Genomic DNA, 16,909 nt, shown 5'->3' on the forward strand with positions numbered 1-16,909 from the left:
GGGCGGCAGAGGATGTGATGGTTAGATAGCATCACTCACTCAAAGGACATGACTTTGAGCACACTCCAGGGGACAGGGGAAGACCTGGTGTGCTGTAGTTATGGAGTGACAAAGAGCTGGACATGACTTAGTGACTCAACAGCAAGGGTGGAATATTGCCATAATACACAGAACAAAGTTTTTAATGTGTGAAAAAATGTGGTCAAAAATATAAGTCTACACTGAACATATGTGGAAAAGATATTTAATTGTAAAATAGAAAAGTAGGCCAGAGTACAGTTTTAAGGGTAACTGCTTCTTTATACAGTATAGGTAATCTAGAAGGGTCTTAGGGTTAAACATTTTCATAAAGCAATAAAACATTAAAAAATAAACCAAGAAAAGAGCTTGAAGTTATGTTTTACAAAAAAAGCAACAGTATGTCAGAGTTTAATGTCCATACATTTGTGGAATTCAACAATACTGTGATGAGAGCCAGTCACAGCACAGACTTACAGCTTTCACAGGGAGAAGTAAAAGTTATGTTAGACATATCTATAGCATCACTGTAGTACAAAAAGTTCTTGTTCTACATACAAAAGCAATTTTTTTTTTTCTGTAAGAATAATTTCCTGGGGGGGAAATGAGTCCATGAAGTATTTCAGAAACCCATATGTTTTGAGTTTTCCAAAAACATTATCTTAAAATCCAGTGCCTTAAAGTGCTTTCATGTGGAAATCATGATGGAAGGCACAGAATAGTTTCACGTCCCCACTACGAAATTTTCAAAAAAGCATAAATTTTGCAGTTTGCAAATTCAAGGTATCTTGTAAGCTGCTCCTTCCAAGAACATTGTCATTCCAATAAAACCAGCTGCTAGCTTACTTAGTTTCAAGGACCTACAGACTAAAAGGGTTTCTTTCTTTCCTAGTAACTTTCATCATCTTTGTGGGAAAAATAATACCTATGCAAGTGATGCATTCCAAAATTATAAAACATGCAGAATATGTACAAACAGAAAGTTTTAAAAAATATTTGCTTCATATACATGTAAATCTACTTGGGTATAGCTGAAATTGAACAAATATAAAAATCTGCTTTCTAAAAAATGTTTTCAGAGAATCTGAGACAACTTAAAGCTGTACAAAGATTTCCTGGTAGAAATCTTCTCTTCATATAGAAGTTTATACCGACAGGAGTAATTCCAGCATCAGTCCACCACATAATTATTACACATTTGGTCTAATCAACAACGATCACCCTTAAAACTGTTCCATTTCTGAGAAATTAAGGTTTGTACTAATATCAAAAAGAATTCACAAAAACGGTGGCTTATTGTGTTTTTGGATCTCTTCAACAATCTTTATCAACTCATTTGGAACTGTAAAAAAAAAACAACTATTTACAGAATTCAGTTTTAAATACATTTCACAACTTCTAAAGTTTTATGTTACAAGAACTCAGAGCTCATGGCTTAAGTCCAATTATCCATCTGCAGTCTCTTCAATTATCCTGTCTTCCCATGACTGCACCTTATTGTGTACAGTTCAAGATTGTATTCTTTCTTGAGCAAAAGTAAACTCAAACTATATGTTCATTTCAATTAAACAGCTTCTTTATTAGTCTGAAGACGTGTCATAGCTTCTAATTTCTGTCTGTAGGCCTCTGCTTCCTGTTCTTTCTTTAGAAGTTGCTGTCGGTATTTCTGTGCTTCTCGATTAGCTTCATCCAGCTGTTTCTGAAGAGCTTCTCTCTCCTAATTAAAAAAAAAAGTGTTTTTTTTTTCATAACTGCACAAATACATTAACACATTCAAGCATATATCCTACAAATAAAGAAATCTATAGTAGTTAAAAGTAGCTATCTATTGCTATTTCTGAGACATCTTGCCTTTTCAACCAATTCCCTTATAATTAAAGCCCTCATTTTGAGCTTCTCACTATGAGATAAAGATTAGTTTCTGACCTCAAGGAAATTATTTGCTAATTAGAAATAAAACTACCATGATGAACCCAAACTGGGTACCTGTACTTTTATACCAACTATAAAACTAGTGAAAAACTTAAATAGGGAAATATATAGCCATACCTCTTTACATCTTTATCTGTGATGTTAAAAAGCTACTAATTATAAAAGAAATAGTATTTATTGAAAACCCATTATGTATGTTGATTAACAAGGTGATTTCCAATAATAAGTCTCTAAGATAGATATTATGCCCATTTTATAGATGAGAAAAATGATGCTCAGAGATGATGTAGCTTTCCCATAACACAATAATAAGGAGTCAGGTTTATGAGGTTCTACTATTACTTTGTTTTAAGACTATCATTTCCTATGATAGCAAGCAAGATTCCTCACCTTCAAAATGAAGAGGGCTGGTCTAGATTAGTATTTCCTAAATTATACCATTTTACAAACCATTAAAATATCAATTTCTCTATTGTGATTCATTATATATTGTAAAACACGTGTATTAAGTTCGTGAATAAACTGAGGGCGAAACACAAATCTGGTCCAATGAAAATGATATTCTTTCTCCTCCTCCTAACTCTGCCCTTATACAGTTGTCTAAGGGAAAACATTTCAACTCCTTTCCCATACCTCCAGTAAGTATATGGACAAAAACTCAACTTGCACAGGCCCAAGCTCAATCTCATCTCAGAAGCACAAGCCCTCTGAATGAGGTGGGGGACAACAGCAGAACTAATAGTCATAAAATTAGGCCAGGTTCACACTTAACCAGAGAAAACTGAAGGTAAAGGCAAGGGGTTGGCATCTTGCTGGGAAAGAGGATACTATAAGGGTCTCTTCCACTCTCTCCTTGACCCATGTCCATTGGGAACACCAAAAGTTTCCCTTCCCTTCACCATTCACATGGTCCATAAGAAGGAACATGTATAATAGTCCTGCCTTCCTGTGATCCACTGCCTTCCTTACACTGGGAATGAAGCTAGATCCAACATTAGTTTTTCCCATGAGTCCACCAAAAGTTGGAGTGATTGATTACACATGTAGTCTCCAAATTGTCCAATTACATAAAATGTACAGTAGAAGAAAGATGTGTCCGTCATCTCCAAGTTAAGAAATGCCTAAGCCCTACTCTGCTACTCTTTTCTCCTTACTACAGGCAAGATGCCAACCTCATATAAGCAATGGACACCGGTCCCTGGCAGTGAACTGCAGGACTTTAGAAAGGGTACCACTTTGCTCTGGTAGGAGAACACACAGCTGAGCATTTAAATGTTTTACCATTTTACCTGTCCTAATAAGATCCTTTGCCAGTCAAAGTTTTGAATATGGATTAAAAACTTACCCTGATTTGGTAGGAAATATTAGAAAAGATAAACTTCAAGGTACCTTATAAAATTAGCTATTTATTCACATTTAGACAGAGCAAGAGACTCACAATTATTTCAGTCTATGAAACCAATAAGGAAGATATTTGTCTTACACTACAACTTCATGCCCAACAATATATTAATTAGGCAACAGAATAATGGAACAAAGGCTTTGAATTTGCTTTCTTATTTCCAAATATTCTCAAATTTTGCTTCAACTATTAGAATTATCTTTTAACAGTTTTATATGTGATTTTTTAATATTCAAATTTATTTTACTTTACCTATTATAAAGCAAAAAATCATAATAGTGACTTATCTTCTACCATACCTCAGTGTAACTTTTAGAAGATAAAAATAATAGCAAGTTACTAAGCATTTACTATGTGCTCACCAATGTACTAGTCCTTCACATGCATTCTCATTTGAACCTTACAACAATTTAATAATGTAGGAGTTATTATTGTCCCCTTCTTACGGATGGGGAAGCCAAGCCTTGAAAGGTTAAAAAACTTGACCAATCACACTCAGAAAATTATCATTCAAACCTAAATTTGATTCCAGACTCATATTCTTAACCATTAAATGTTTTTTTAAAAAAGAAACTGAGGCAGGGTGTGTGAGCTGTCTGCTTGTGTGTAAACATACTCTAACTGCCATGGGCCAAACATGATCCTATTTTTATAAATAAAGTTCTACAGAAATACAGCCATACCCACTCATTACCAAACTGTCTGTGGCTGCTTTTCCACTTGAAGGCTGAACAGAAGGCAAAACACACCCTATGGAATGTTTAGCAGCATCCCCGGCCTCTACCCCCTAAATGTCAGTGGCATTTCCCTCATTGTGACAACCTGAAATGTATCCAGATATTGTCAAATGTCCCCTGGAGTCAAAACTGGTCCAGTTAAGAACCACTGCTTTAGAGAAACTTTTGAGGTTTTTGGCCAAGCAATCACTTAGAAAGGAATATAAAAGTATACCCCTAAGATAACTCACTGGTCACCTATGAAAATAAAATCCGAAGAACTACTGCATGTACTCTAAGCAAACGGCTTACTGAGAACATTGGAGGTCTCTCTTCATTCTGTATCCCCTGTCCACCTCTACCATCTCTGCTCACTCTATGCTTCAAGGTCTCTCTGCAGCAGCTCTAAGATTATGCAGCTTTGGCCTGAACATTTCCGGTAATGGCAAATAAGATTTCTATTGCCAGATAACTCTAATTACTAAAATTGAGCTGAAACTCTAACTTCCTTAAGTTCTTTATATCAAGGTAAAATTCCATCTCCCTGAAGTGCTGTCTCCTTGGTTCTAGTTAATCTATATACCTCAACTCATACTTCCTTGTTATTTGTAATTATTCTCCCTGGTTTCTGAAAAGACTGTAGGTGGAATTAGGGTGAACTTTGAAGAAAACAGCAACTCTCCCTGATCATTAGGTAAATAAAAAATACAAGCTGCATATTCACTGTTTTAAAAATGGTGAACTCACATAAATCAACTGTACTCCAATTAAAAGAAATGTTGAACTGAGTCAGTTTATGTTCAATAAAAATTCAAGTAATTTAAAAGTGTTTTATTAAATAGTTAAAGCAAATTACATGACAAAATCTTTTTCATTTTATATGCCAGAAAAAAAAAGATCAACTGATTTATCTGTAAAAGATATTAAAGATTAAATAATAAGTATACTGACACCATTCAATGAAATAAATGGTTAATTTATAAGAACTTTAGTGTATTACTCTAAATTTTGAAGAAATAAAACAACACACCCTCAATAATTAAACATTACTAAACATCTGGCTAAACCATGAATTAAATTCTTCTTAACTCAGTAATACATACTTTGAGATTGTGGCCACTAGTCTTATATGTAAATGAATTTGGGCAAGAATATTTTCTAACTGTCCTCAGAATTATGTTTCCTTTAGGTGACATTTTTTTAAATACTTTTTTCTATAATAACAAGAACCTTAACAAAGAATTCCAAAATACTCACTAATGTTTACTATTCACATATATTAGATAATATGAATGTGAATATAACAATAGGCTGACTTTTTCAACTCTCATAAAACCCCCAAAATGCAGATATTGTTATCTTAAATTCAAATGTGGGAGAAAATAAAACAAGTGCAGAAAGGTAAGATAACTTGCCTCAAAGCTAATAGGAGGGGCAAGAAGTGGGATTCAAATCCAGCTCATTTAATTTCAAATCCAAACTTCTTGTCTTTACATTGCAGTTGCTCTTTCAAAGTTATTCAAGGATGATCTTATTTTCATTTTGATGTTAGTTAATTATAAAATTGGGGGAACAATTCTATTTACAGTAATGTGAGAAAAAAATCTATGAGGTAACTATTGTATAGTTATATTTACAAACTAGTTTACAATTTCAAACTAGACTGGCAGAGGTAAAAAAAAAGGTGACCCTATCAACAGCTAGTCTACATTTAATTTCCTTAATGGACTCAACAGTGAAATAAGTGGTTATCTATGGCTTTTTCAAAAAAATAACTCAGTTGACAAACTCCAACATTCTTTAAGAGGATCCTCCAGGCCAAACAGACATTTGCATTTCATTTTTGAAAGAAAAAAATGTTTAGTCAATACATAGTGACATTCCCTTTAGTGATTGTGAGAATGATGTATGTAAATTTAATAGAAAATAAAGGATGAAGTGCAAAAACCAAAGACATTCCAATGTTACCATGATGAAAGACTGTTACAAACAGATTCTTCACTCATTCATTCATTCATTCAATATTTATTTATTGAAGGCTTGCTATATGAATAAGGCAAAAAAAAATTAGACAAAAAGTACTCATTCTATATCAAAACAATTCTGTCAGCAATAAATATAGACCAAAAAAAAGCAGATGAAATTTATTTTGGATGACTGCAGCAAAACACACCGGGTAAAAGACTCCTTACTTCTATTTCTGCAGACTCCACCCGGTTTTCAATTATTTCGATACATTGTCTTTTGGCTGGTGGTTCTTCACTTATAACAGTTTCTTCAGCAATGTCCGTTGCTGGTACTGTTAATACTAAAATGAAAAAATTTACTCATTACTTCATTTTCAGATAGGTTTAGAAGAATTAAAACTAGTCTTGATATTGTTGATGCAACTCATCTAAGATAAATATATTCCAAAAACACTAATTTCATAACACTGAGTTCCTTTTTATGAGAAATGTCCATATTTTTGTCTTCAACTTCTTGCCTTTTTACTGAAAACTATCATTTAAAGCACCTATTTTTTAATTTTATAGATAATATATTCATTCATATGGCTCAACATCAAAATAATACTTAACAAGCATATTTTGCTAACAGATAATTGCTTTTATTGGTTTCTTATGCATTGTTCTTGTGTTCATTCACGTAAAAACAAATATGAATTTGCAATTCTCTTTCTTCCACGAAAGTATCTGCTGTTTTCACTTCATTTATCTAGGTACCTTTCATCAATACTTACAGAGCTTTCTTTAATTTAGCTGCATTATATTCCACTATGTGGATACACTATTATGAACACTGTCTGCTCATAAGCTTTGCTCTTTCATTGGGTTGTTGGACTTTGCCCCAATTTTTTGTATCTATTTATACAAATGTAAATATACTGAGAGGGACAGGCTGTCCTTGCTTTGCATAACAGAGCAAGAACGTAAATATGAGTGTGCAAGCTTAAACTACGCAAAACAATCTTACTAATCATTGGGGAGAATACAACTGTCCCACAGCTTCTAACATCAAAACATTAAAAACTCTCCTACTGTCATTTATAAATGTAAACAAATGAAAAATAGTAAAACTATTATTAATTAAAAACATTACAAATATTGAGAATTAAAGTATTTCTTTTAACTCATATCAAACAACATTTAAAAATTCACTCAAAAAGAACTGAGAACTTGACATTTGTTTCACTGGACTGTCTACATAGTCTATATAGTCATATGCTATTTATAATTTTAAATTATGAAGGCTTTAAATGTTTATATTAATATTCAGTAAGTTCCCCTCATTGCTCTTCCTCCTCCTCCATCAGTATAAATTTCAGAATCGGTTTGGCAAGTTCCAGAAAAAGACCTATTGGTTTTTATTATGGCCTAAATTGCATCCCCCTCAAAATTCAAATGTTTAAGTCCTAATCCTCAGTACCTCAGAATGCCTTTGGAGACAGGGCCTTTAAAAAGGTTAAACAGGTAAAATTAGATCATTTGAATGGGTCCTAATACAGTATGATTGCTATCCTTGTAAGAGGTTAGGTCACAGACAACATACACAGACTGAGGGGTGACTCTGTAAGGACACAACAAGAAGGCAACCATTTGTAAGCCAAGGAGAAAGGCCTCGGGAAAAAACCAGCACCTTGATCTTGGACTTTCAGCCTTCAGTACTGTGAGAAGATAAATTTCTGTTAAGTCACCCAGACTGTGATAGTTTGTTGTGGCAGTTCTATTAAATTAATACAGCCTTTCCCCCCTATCCCATTACATTTATCAATTAGGTCAGGAAGAATTGAGAGCTTTATGACAGTGAGTCATTTTATCCAAAAACATGCGTTTCTTTCCATTTGTTCATCAGTGCGATTAGTCTGTGTGTATAATATCAAGTTTTGGAAACAATGTTGTGTTTGCTTAAAACAAAGACTCTGAAAGCTGCTTCTTTTCTATATAGTTAGGATTATTCCTTAAAGCTTGTGAAAGTACTTGGTCTTCATCCAAATCCTGGAGCACCTGCAGGAGAGAAAAGCCTCCCAGGCTTCACAGGTCAAGCGTTTCCTCCTCCACTGCTAAAGCAACAAAATCTTCCCTTGAGATCTGGTCTCTCTGCAGGGCCATACCTCCCTGCCACTCTCAACCAAACCTGGTTTAGGAGGACTTCTCCCTCCAGTCCTTCCCTTCCCCCACTTCCTTCATGGCCATGAAGAGGCTTAGTGCCTACAAACCTGAGTCATTTTCCAGAAGGTTAGTGTGTGCACATACTTTTCTTTTAGGTCAGGGCAGGGACTGGGAAGTACTGGGCACAGGGTGATGCTTGCTCAGATAGGAGCTTTCTGCACCTTCTCTTTCTGCTTCCTTCAGCTTTCCTGTCTAGTCTATTTTAACCCTACGTGCAGCACTGCCCACTCAGACTCGGCCCTGTCTTGCTGGAAGTGTTTATTTATTGCTGATTTTTGAGCTCAACTCCTTTTCTTGATGTACGACTATGGGTTTCCCTGAGGGTTCTCCTGCCCTGGCTTAGATCTTAAGATGTTTTTGGCAATCACTTAAAATATGGAATTTTGTGGTTTTCTCAGCCTTTTAGTTTGATTAAAATGTACCTGGGGCTTATGTTTCATCCATTTTATTACTACTTTCTTATTACTCAAAATGAAAAAAAATGGGACAATTATCAACAAAGCTGCTAAAAGTTGCCACCGTGTCCAACTTCTTTTAGAGTAGCCTTTTCTCACATAGTGTTTTTACAAGCTCATACAATATCTGAACTGTATTAAATGGCCTAGGAAAGTACTGTCCTATACTGATATTGAAATATTTACTTAAGCTCGTTTTCCAATTAGAATATTTTGGGGCCAGTTCCTCTTTCTACCTAATATACACTCAGAGAAAGCAAGTTAACTTTAATAGTAGCCTAAATTGGACATAACTTAGTGAATGAACAACAAAGAAAATACAATTAGGCAATTAAGTCTGTTGTAAAATGTTACAAAAACATACTTTAAGGCAAAAATAAATGTTTTGAAAAACATGAAAAAAAAAAAAGAAAGAAAGAAAAACATGACACAATTTCATGAGAATTAAGAATAAACACCATTTATGTAAATGCCTTCTACCAACCTTGTTGTCCATCTGGCATGGTCACAATGATAGGCTGACCTATTCCACTTGTTGGAATGGAGTGCAAATTTCCAAGCTGAATTCCATCTGTAACTATTGTGATGACTTGCTGACCCCCTGAACTAACTACTTGTTGAATTGCACCATCCACAGATTCTGCAGTAACTACTTCCTCCGTAGCCACTACTGGAAAAAAAATATATATATATGTGAAAATCAATGAACATATACAGAAGCATGAGAAGTTTGTTTTTGCTCTGCTAGTTTTGCTGTCCTTGCTTCTTTCTTATGAGTGAGCTACCCACTCAGCTGTGTCTGACTCTTTGCGACCACATGGACTGTAGCCTGCTAGGCTCCTCTGTCTGTGGGATTCTCCAGGCAAGAATACTGGAATGGGTTGCCATGCCCTCCTCCAGGGTATCTTCCCAAACCAGTGATCAAACCCAGGTCTCCTGCATGGCAGGCAGATTCTTCACAATCTGAGCCCCCAGGGAAGCCATCTTTCTTATACAGGAGAGCTTTTACATGGTTTTTAAATTCAGTCTCTAGTGGTGCTGTAGATACCTATATAAACAGCTGATTACAAGTTCCACAATTTACAATAAGGGAGTTTCAGCTATCTATGCATACATGTGTTTAAATAAACTGCCTTCATTTAGTTCTGTGAGGTACAAAATTTATAAGATCTCCTAAGGTCACAGATATGACAAAGTACTTTTACCATCTTAATAAAATTCTAAAATCCAAAAATTAAAATACTGTATGTGGTGATACTCCATCTAAATTTACAAATGAGCTGATATACATTTCCCATCCAACAAAACATGGAGTTCTGTACTTCTCAAGCAGACAGAATAAACAGCATTCCCTTTTTGGATTGTGTGAGCAAGGGCTGCCTTTATAGTAAGTGGCACACAGATCCGGTACTGTTGGATATCAAATAATACATTAACATTTACATAAGTAAAATTCAAAACTATGCTCTCAGTATTTTACGAAAGGTTCAGACAGGATTCTGGCAGCTGAAAACAGCAGCACTCCAGATCTTGCCTAGGTAAAGAAATTGCCAAAATCCTTTCCCACAGGCAATTCTGTATCCAACTACTGATCCCAAAATATATACACAGAAACATTCACAGTAACTTTACTCATGTTAGTCAAAAACTTGAAACAAATCAGATATCCATCAAAAGTAGAATGAATAAACAAACTATGGTAGATTCTCACACTGGAATACTACATAGCAATTAAAGTGACTAAAATACAAAACATGGGTAAATCTGACAAAAAAACATACTGGGTAGTATAAATCAGACACAGCAGACATAATGAGTACTGTCCATTTATAAGCTGAGCAATGAGATTAGACAAGAATATTTACCTTGTGACAATTCATTAAACACCGGTGAAATGTTTTTGAGAAAAATGTTCAAATGAATCTACAGAGTTCAAAGTCATAAAGAACAAGCAAGGGGGACTTCCCTGGTGGTCCTGTGGCTAAGACTCCGTGCTCCCAACAAAGGGAGTTAGATCTGGTCAAGGAACTAAATCCCATGTGCCACAACTAAGATCCTCCATAGCCAAATAAATAAAATTTTTTAAGTATAAAAAAGAAAAAAAACAAGCAATACAGTAGGACTATCCTAGTTTGGGGGAGACTCAAAAGACAAAATAATTGAATACAGGGTGTGAACTTTGACTGGATCCCAGATGAAAACAAACCATTATAAAGGACATTTTGGGGTTGAGGAAACTTGAATATGAATCACATGTCAGATAATATTACTAAATTAATGTTTATGTTTTTAGAAAATATAATAGAATGGTGAATATGTAGGAGGTGTCCTTGTTCTTGGTAGATACATGCTGAAGAATTTAAGGATGAAGTGCCATGATGCCTGTAACTTACTTTCAGATAATTTGGCAAAATAAAAGCATGTGTCTGTGTGTGAACATGCAGTGGTGGCAAGATGTTAACAGGTATGAATACAGGTACAAGGTATAAAGTTCATCCTCCAATTTTTCTATGAAAAAAAGTTTTAATATAACTAATCCTGAAAAAGGAAATGACAAAAAAATACTATTTCTAAATGATATGGTTCTCTGAAATGTGTTATTTGAGGTAACACTTTACCAAAAGTGTAATTAAATAAAATAATTCTCTCCTAAAGTCATGCTACCCTTCAGATACACATTTACTCTGAAACATGTTAAGCTGCTACCAACTTCCAGCTGAACAACATGGATATCAACCACCACAGGATTCACAAAATACACCCTTATGCCTTAATTAAACAAACTCCTTTTTTTAAACAAAAAAAGGTAAGATAGGTACTGGGACCCTAGTTTTCAAGGATGAACTCATGGCAAGAGATAAGGCTGTAATTCTGCGACTCTGTTACTTGGGTAATCAGATATCACAATACAAACCACAGATGATACTCAAAATGCAAACAATCTTTATGTTTTCAGTTCTCTCATTTTTGTTTGTCTTAAACTATAATTACACTTTATCACCAAGCACTTAAGAAAATTTCAGGAAGATAATTATAAAATGAAATGTAGGGCACAAAACAGTAATATACTTGATAGAATAACTACTGAGGCTTTCAAACACAGTAACTATTGCTTTGATTTTTCTTTTAAATATCCATATGAAAAAGAAAGGTTCACTCTGGATGAATGGTACCTGCAAGTAGCAAATATTTCTAAAACATAATCATACGTAAGAAATTTCTGAGATCACACATAATCAAGACACAACTCGAACTTTCATCTTTGTATTCTTTGTGATGACTGTCATTAAGGTAACAGAGTTCTGGCCTTTCATCTAAAAAGCTTTCTTTTTAAGTTGTACTTTGGTGAGGAATTAAGAAAAAATTGTAAGGAAACCAATTATGTAAGAAAACAAAGTACCCCCTGAGTAATCCTAAGAACAACCTAACAGTGAAGTGTTGAAACATGTAAGAATAAAAGAGAAAACCTAAAAACTTTACAAAGAATGTTATTTAAAAAAAAAAAAAATTATACATCCACAGATATATCCAAATACAAAACCCCTAGATAGAACAAAATAACTAATAAACATTCATTGCTAGTTTAAAAGTCAGGCTGTAATATACAGAGAGGCTAGATAACATGCAGCATCTTTGAAAATATTTGAGACCTCTTGTTCAACATAACTTTTGAATTTTAATGCCATAAAATTCAACTAAGATAATGAAAAAACTGTCTTTGAGGTATTTTTAAAAGACTGAAAATTCTATGTATATAAACATTTCAACAATAAAATAGAAACTATGCTTACTGAAGAAAAGTGTAACATTTCAAAAGTATTATCGCCTGGATTCAAACATAAAATTTAAAAAAAAAAAAAAAAACAGGCAAAAACAAAACAATATTATGAGCCCCACTAACTTATCCCTGAAAGCCAATTCACTATTAGGAGAAAGGAGGGAAACAGCCACCAGACTCATTACACCTTTGGAAAAACCACTGTATTAACAATTAGTCAAAGTTGCACTAAAGACAAAAAGAAGGGTAGTCACAGATATCCGTTTAATCAAGGGATTATAAAGCTGGGCCACAAGAAAAAAAACAAGTCTAAGCAATGCAACATCAATATAAGACTGCAAACAAGAGCCATAAAATAGTGTTTTAAGAGAGCTAATTTCAAAAGGACTAAAACTACACTATATATGTAAGGCCTACATCTAACAATTTTAACTTCCAATTCTATATCCAAATAAAGTGTAAGTAAAAGTCATTCAGTCATGTCTGACTCTTTGTGACCCCATGGACTATGGAATTCTCCAGGCCAGAATACCAGAGTGGGTGGCCTTTCCCTTTTCCAGGGGATCTTCCCAACCCAGGAATGGGACCCAGGTCTCCCGCATTGCAGGCAGATTCTTTACCAGCTGAGCCACAAGGGAAGGCAAAGAATACTGGAGTGGGTAGCCTATCCCTTTTCCAGTGGATCTTCTTGACCCAGGAATCAAACCAGGGTCTCCTGCATTACAGGTGGATTCTTTACCAACTGAGCTATGATCCAAATAACTCTCAACTCTATTCACTTCTTATTATCTCTTGGCCAAATCTTAATCCATGCTACCATTATTTCTTCCCCAGGTGACTGCAACAGACTCCTAACTAAACTCCCTTTAGTTTCATGCACAGGAAAATATGCTAAGAGAACATCTGAAATATGTATGTTTCAGGAAGATGTTTGCTTTTTCCAAAATTAGTGAAATGAGAGCATAAGAAAAAAATAAAGAAGCACATTTTAATGAAACCTCTGCACAACTTCCCAGTCAAGTGAAATGGTCAATTGTGTCTAAACATATAGAACTCATACATTATTTCCTGATGGTAAATCTCTTACCTGGCTAGGTAACTACTGTGACAAATCAAATAAAGCAAAAGAACCTAAATACTAAAGAGAAAAAATGAATCAAAACTAGACTGCAAATCAGATTTATTGGGTATAAGAAGATGAAATATCAGACAAAAGAAAAATATAATTCTTAAAATTATCAAGCACCATGATGGTAACTTCCAGCAAATATAATAGAAACCTTCTTAACTTAGAGGTGAGTTAAAAGATGAAAAATAAACACTTTCCCTTAGTTTAAATAGATATCCACATTTAGTCCCCTGACAGAGTGTATATACATATACATTTTTTATAAAGAGGTCAGTAATATTTTCTTTAAATCAAAATTTTATCAAAGCTTACTAATCAGCACCTGCTAAGATACAATTTCATAGTAGTAGCTATAATCTATAAAATTTTTCTAATCTGTTTGGGCAGAAATCAGAATACCAAGTAACAGTGTGTACAAATAAAGAAAAACTTATAAGAGGCACATGAGTTACAGATAAATAAACGTACTGAATCTATAGACTATGACAGTGAATAATTACTGTTTTATATTTAAAGTGCTCAACATGATAACATCCTTCTCATGTCAATTTGAGACGTATGATTTTGACAATCAGTATCACATTTTTGTTTTAATTATATCCCAATTACCTGAAGCTTGCTCCTTACTAAATCAATTCTTAAAAATTTTAAGTAGCAGTATCAGTGACTCAGTTCAGTTGCTCAGTCATGTTCAACTCCTTGCAGCCCCATGGACTGCAGCATGCCTGACCTCCCTGTCTATCGCCAACTCCGGGAGTTTATTCAAACTCATGTCCATTGAGTCGGTGATGCCATCCAACCAGCTCATCCTCTGTCATCCATTTCACCTCCCTCCTTCAACCTTTCCCAGAATCAGGGCCTTTTTAAATGAGTCAGTTCTTTGCATCAGGTGGCCAAAGTATTGGAGTTTCAGCTTCAGCATCAGTCCTTCCAATGAATATTCCTGACTGATTTCCTTTAGGATGGACTGGTTGGATCTCCTTGCAGTCCAAGAATACACAGAAGAACTATACAAAAAAGATCTTCACGACCCAGATAATCACGATGATATGATCACTCACCTAGAGCCAGACATCCTGGAATGTGAAGTCAAGTGGGCCTTAGGAAGCATCACTACAAACAAAGCTAGTGGAGGTGATGGAATTCCAGTTGATCTATTTCAAATCCTAAAAGATGATGCTGTGAAAATGCTGCACTCAGTATGCCAGCAAATCTGGAAAACTCAGCAGTGGCTACAGGACTGGAAAAGGTCATTTTTCATTCCAATCCTAAATAAAGGCAATGCTAAGAATGCTCAAACTACCGCACAATTGTACTCATCTCACACGCTAGTCAGGTAATGCTCAAAATTCTCAAAACCAGGCTTCAACAGTATGTGAACCGTGAACTTCCAGATGCCCAAGCTGGATTTAGAGAAGGCAGAGGAACCAGAGATCAAATTGCCAATATCCTCTGGATCATCAAAAAAGCAAGAGTTCCAGAAAAACATCTACTTCTACTTTATTAACTACACCAAAGCCTTTGACTGTGTGGATCACAACAAAATTCTTAAAGAGATGGGAATATCAGACCACCTGACCTGCCTCTTGAGAAATCAGTAGGCAGGTCAGGAAGCAACAGTTAGAACTGGACATGGAACAGACTGGTTCCAAATCAGGAAAGGAGTACGTCAAGGCTATATATTCACCCTGCTTATTTAACTTATATGCTGAGTATATCATGAGAAATGCTGGGCTGGATGAAGCACAAGCTGGAATTAAGATTGCTGGGAGAAGTATCAATAAACTCAGATATGCAGATAACACCACTCTTATGGCAGAAAGTGAAGAAGAACTAAAGAGCCTCTTGATGAAAGTGAAAGAGGAGAGTGAAAAAGCTGGCTTAAAACTCAACATTCAGAAAACTAAGATCATGGCATCTGGTCCCATCACTTCATGGCAAATAGATGGTGGAGACAGTGGCTGACTTTTATCTTTTTGGGCTCCAAAATCACTGCAGATGGTCACTGCAGTCATGAAATTAAAAGATGCTTGCTCCTTGGAAGAGAAGTTGTGACCAACCTAGACAGCATATTATAAAAGCCGAGACACTACTTTACCAACAAAGGTCCATCTAGTCAAAGCTATGGTTTCTCCAGTAGTCATGTATGGATATGAGAGTTGGACTATAAAGAAAGCTGAGCACCGAACTGATGCTTTTGAACTGTGGTGTTGGAGAAGACTCTTGAGAGTCCCTTGCACTGCAAGGAGATCCAACCAGTCCATCCTAAAGGAAATCAGTCCTGAATTTTCATTAGAAGGACTGATGCTGAAGCTGAAACTCCAATACTTTGGCCACCTGATGCAAAGAACTGACTCATTTAAAAAGACCCTGATGCTGGGAAAGATTGAAGGTGGGAGGAGAAGGGGACGACAGAGGATGAGATAGCTGGATGGCATCACCAACTCAATGGACATGAGTTTGAGTAAACTCTGGGAGTTGGTGATAGACAGGGAGGCCAGGCATGCTGCAGTCCATGGGGTTGCAAAGAGTCGGACATGATTGAACGACTGAACTGAACTATTGCTCCATGTCCAGTTCTAACTGTTGCTTCCTGATCTGCATACAGATTTCTCAGGAGGTCTGGTATTCCTCAGGTGGTCTGGTATTCCCATCTCTTGAAATATTTTCCACAGTTTGTGGTGATCCACACAGTCAATGGCTTTGGTGTAGTCAAAAAAGCAGATGTTTTTCTGGAACTCTCTTGCTTTTTCGATGATCCAACAGATGTTGGCAATTTGATCGCTGGTTCCTCTGCCTTTTCCAAATTCAGCTTGAATATCTGGAAGTTCACAGTTCACATACTGTTGAAGCCTGGCTTTGAGAATTTTGAGCATTACCTGACTAGCATGTGAGATGAGTGCAATTGTGCGGTAGTTTGGGCATTCTTGGCATTGCCTTTCTTTAGGATTGGAATGAAAAATGACCTTTTCCAGTCCTGTAGCCACTGCTGAGTTTTCCAGATTTGCTGGCATACTGAGTGCAGCACTTTCACAGCATCATCTTTTAGGATTTGAAATAGATCAACTGGAAGTCCATCACCTCCACTAGCTTTGTTTGTAGTGATGCTTCCTAAGGCCCACTTGACTTAGCATTCCAGGATGTCTGGCTCTAAGTGAGTGATCACACCATCATGATTATCTGGGTCATGAAGACCTTTTTTTATAGTTCTTTTGTATAGTTTTTCTTTCATCTTCTTATACCAAAGTAGCAGTATACTCAACTATTAAAGCTATTAAGAAAGCCATTCCTCTCACCTACACCTTCTCCT

At 35.6% G+C, this 16,909-nt stretch overlaps 1 protein-coding gene across 8 annotated transcripts in view; it reads right to left on the bottom strand.

Annotated features, from left to right (window-relative positions):
- Window positions 1-228: 228 nt before the first annotated feature.
- Window positions 229-16,909, bottom strand: part of GABPB1 (GA binding protein transcription factor subunit beta 1) — a 61,417-nt gene continuing 44,736 nt past the window's right edge. For 6 of the 8 annotated variants that reach the window (XM_043919759.1, XM_043919754.1, XM_043919756.1 and 3 more), the window contains 3 exons: window positions 9,177-9,362; window positions 6,261-6,376; window positions 229-1,735 (listed from right to left, as the gene is read on the bottom strand). In XM_043919759.1, coding sequence (XP_043775694.1) covers window positions 1,583-1,735; window positions 6,261-6,376; window positions 9,177-9,362 — 455 coding nt within the window. In that variant the 3' untranslated portion in view covers window positions 229-1,582. The remainder of the gene's footprint in view (window positions 1,736-6,260; window positions 6,377-9,176; window positions 9,363-16,909) is intronic. The other 2 variants (XM_043919757.1, XM_043919753.1) reach the window with 1 other exon arrangement.

The sequence above is a fragment of the Cervus elaphus genome, chromosome 12 (genome assembly GCF_910594005.1).
Source record: "Cervus elaphus chromosome 12, mCerEla1.1, whole genome shotgun sequence".
In the NCBI taxonomy this organism is placed as follows: domain Eukaryota; kingdom Metazoa; phylum Chordata; class Mammalia; order Artiodactyla; family Cervidae; genus Cervus; species Cervus elaphus.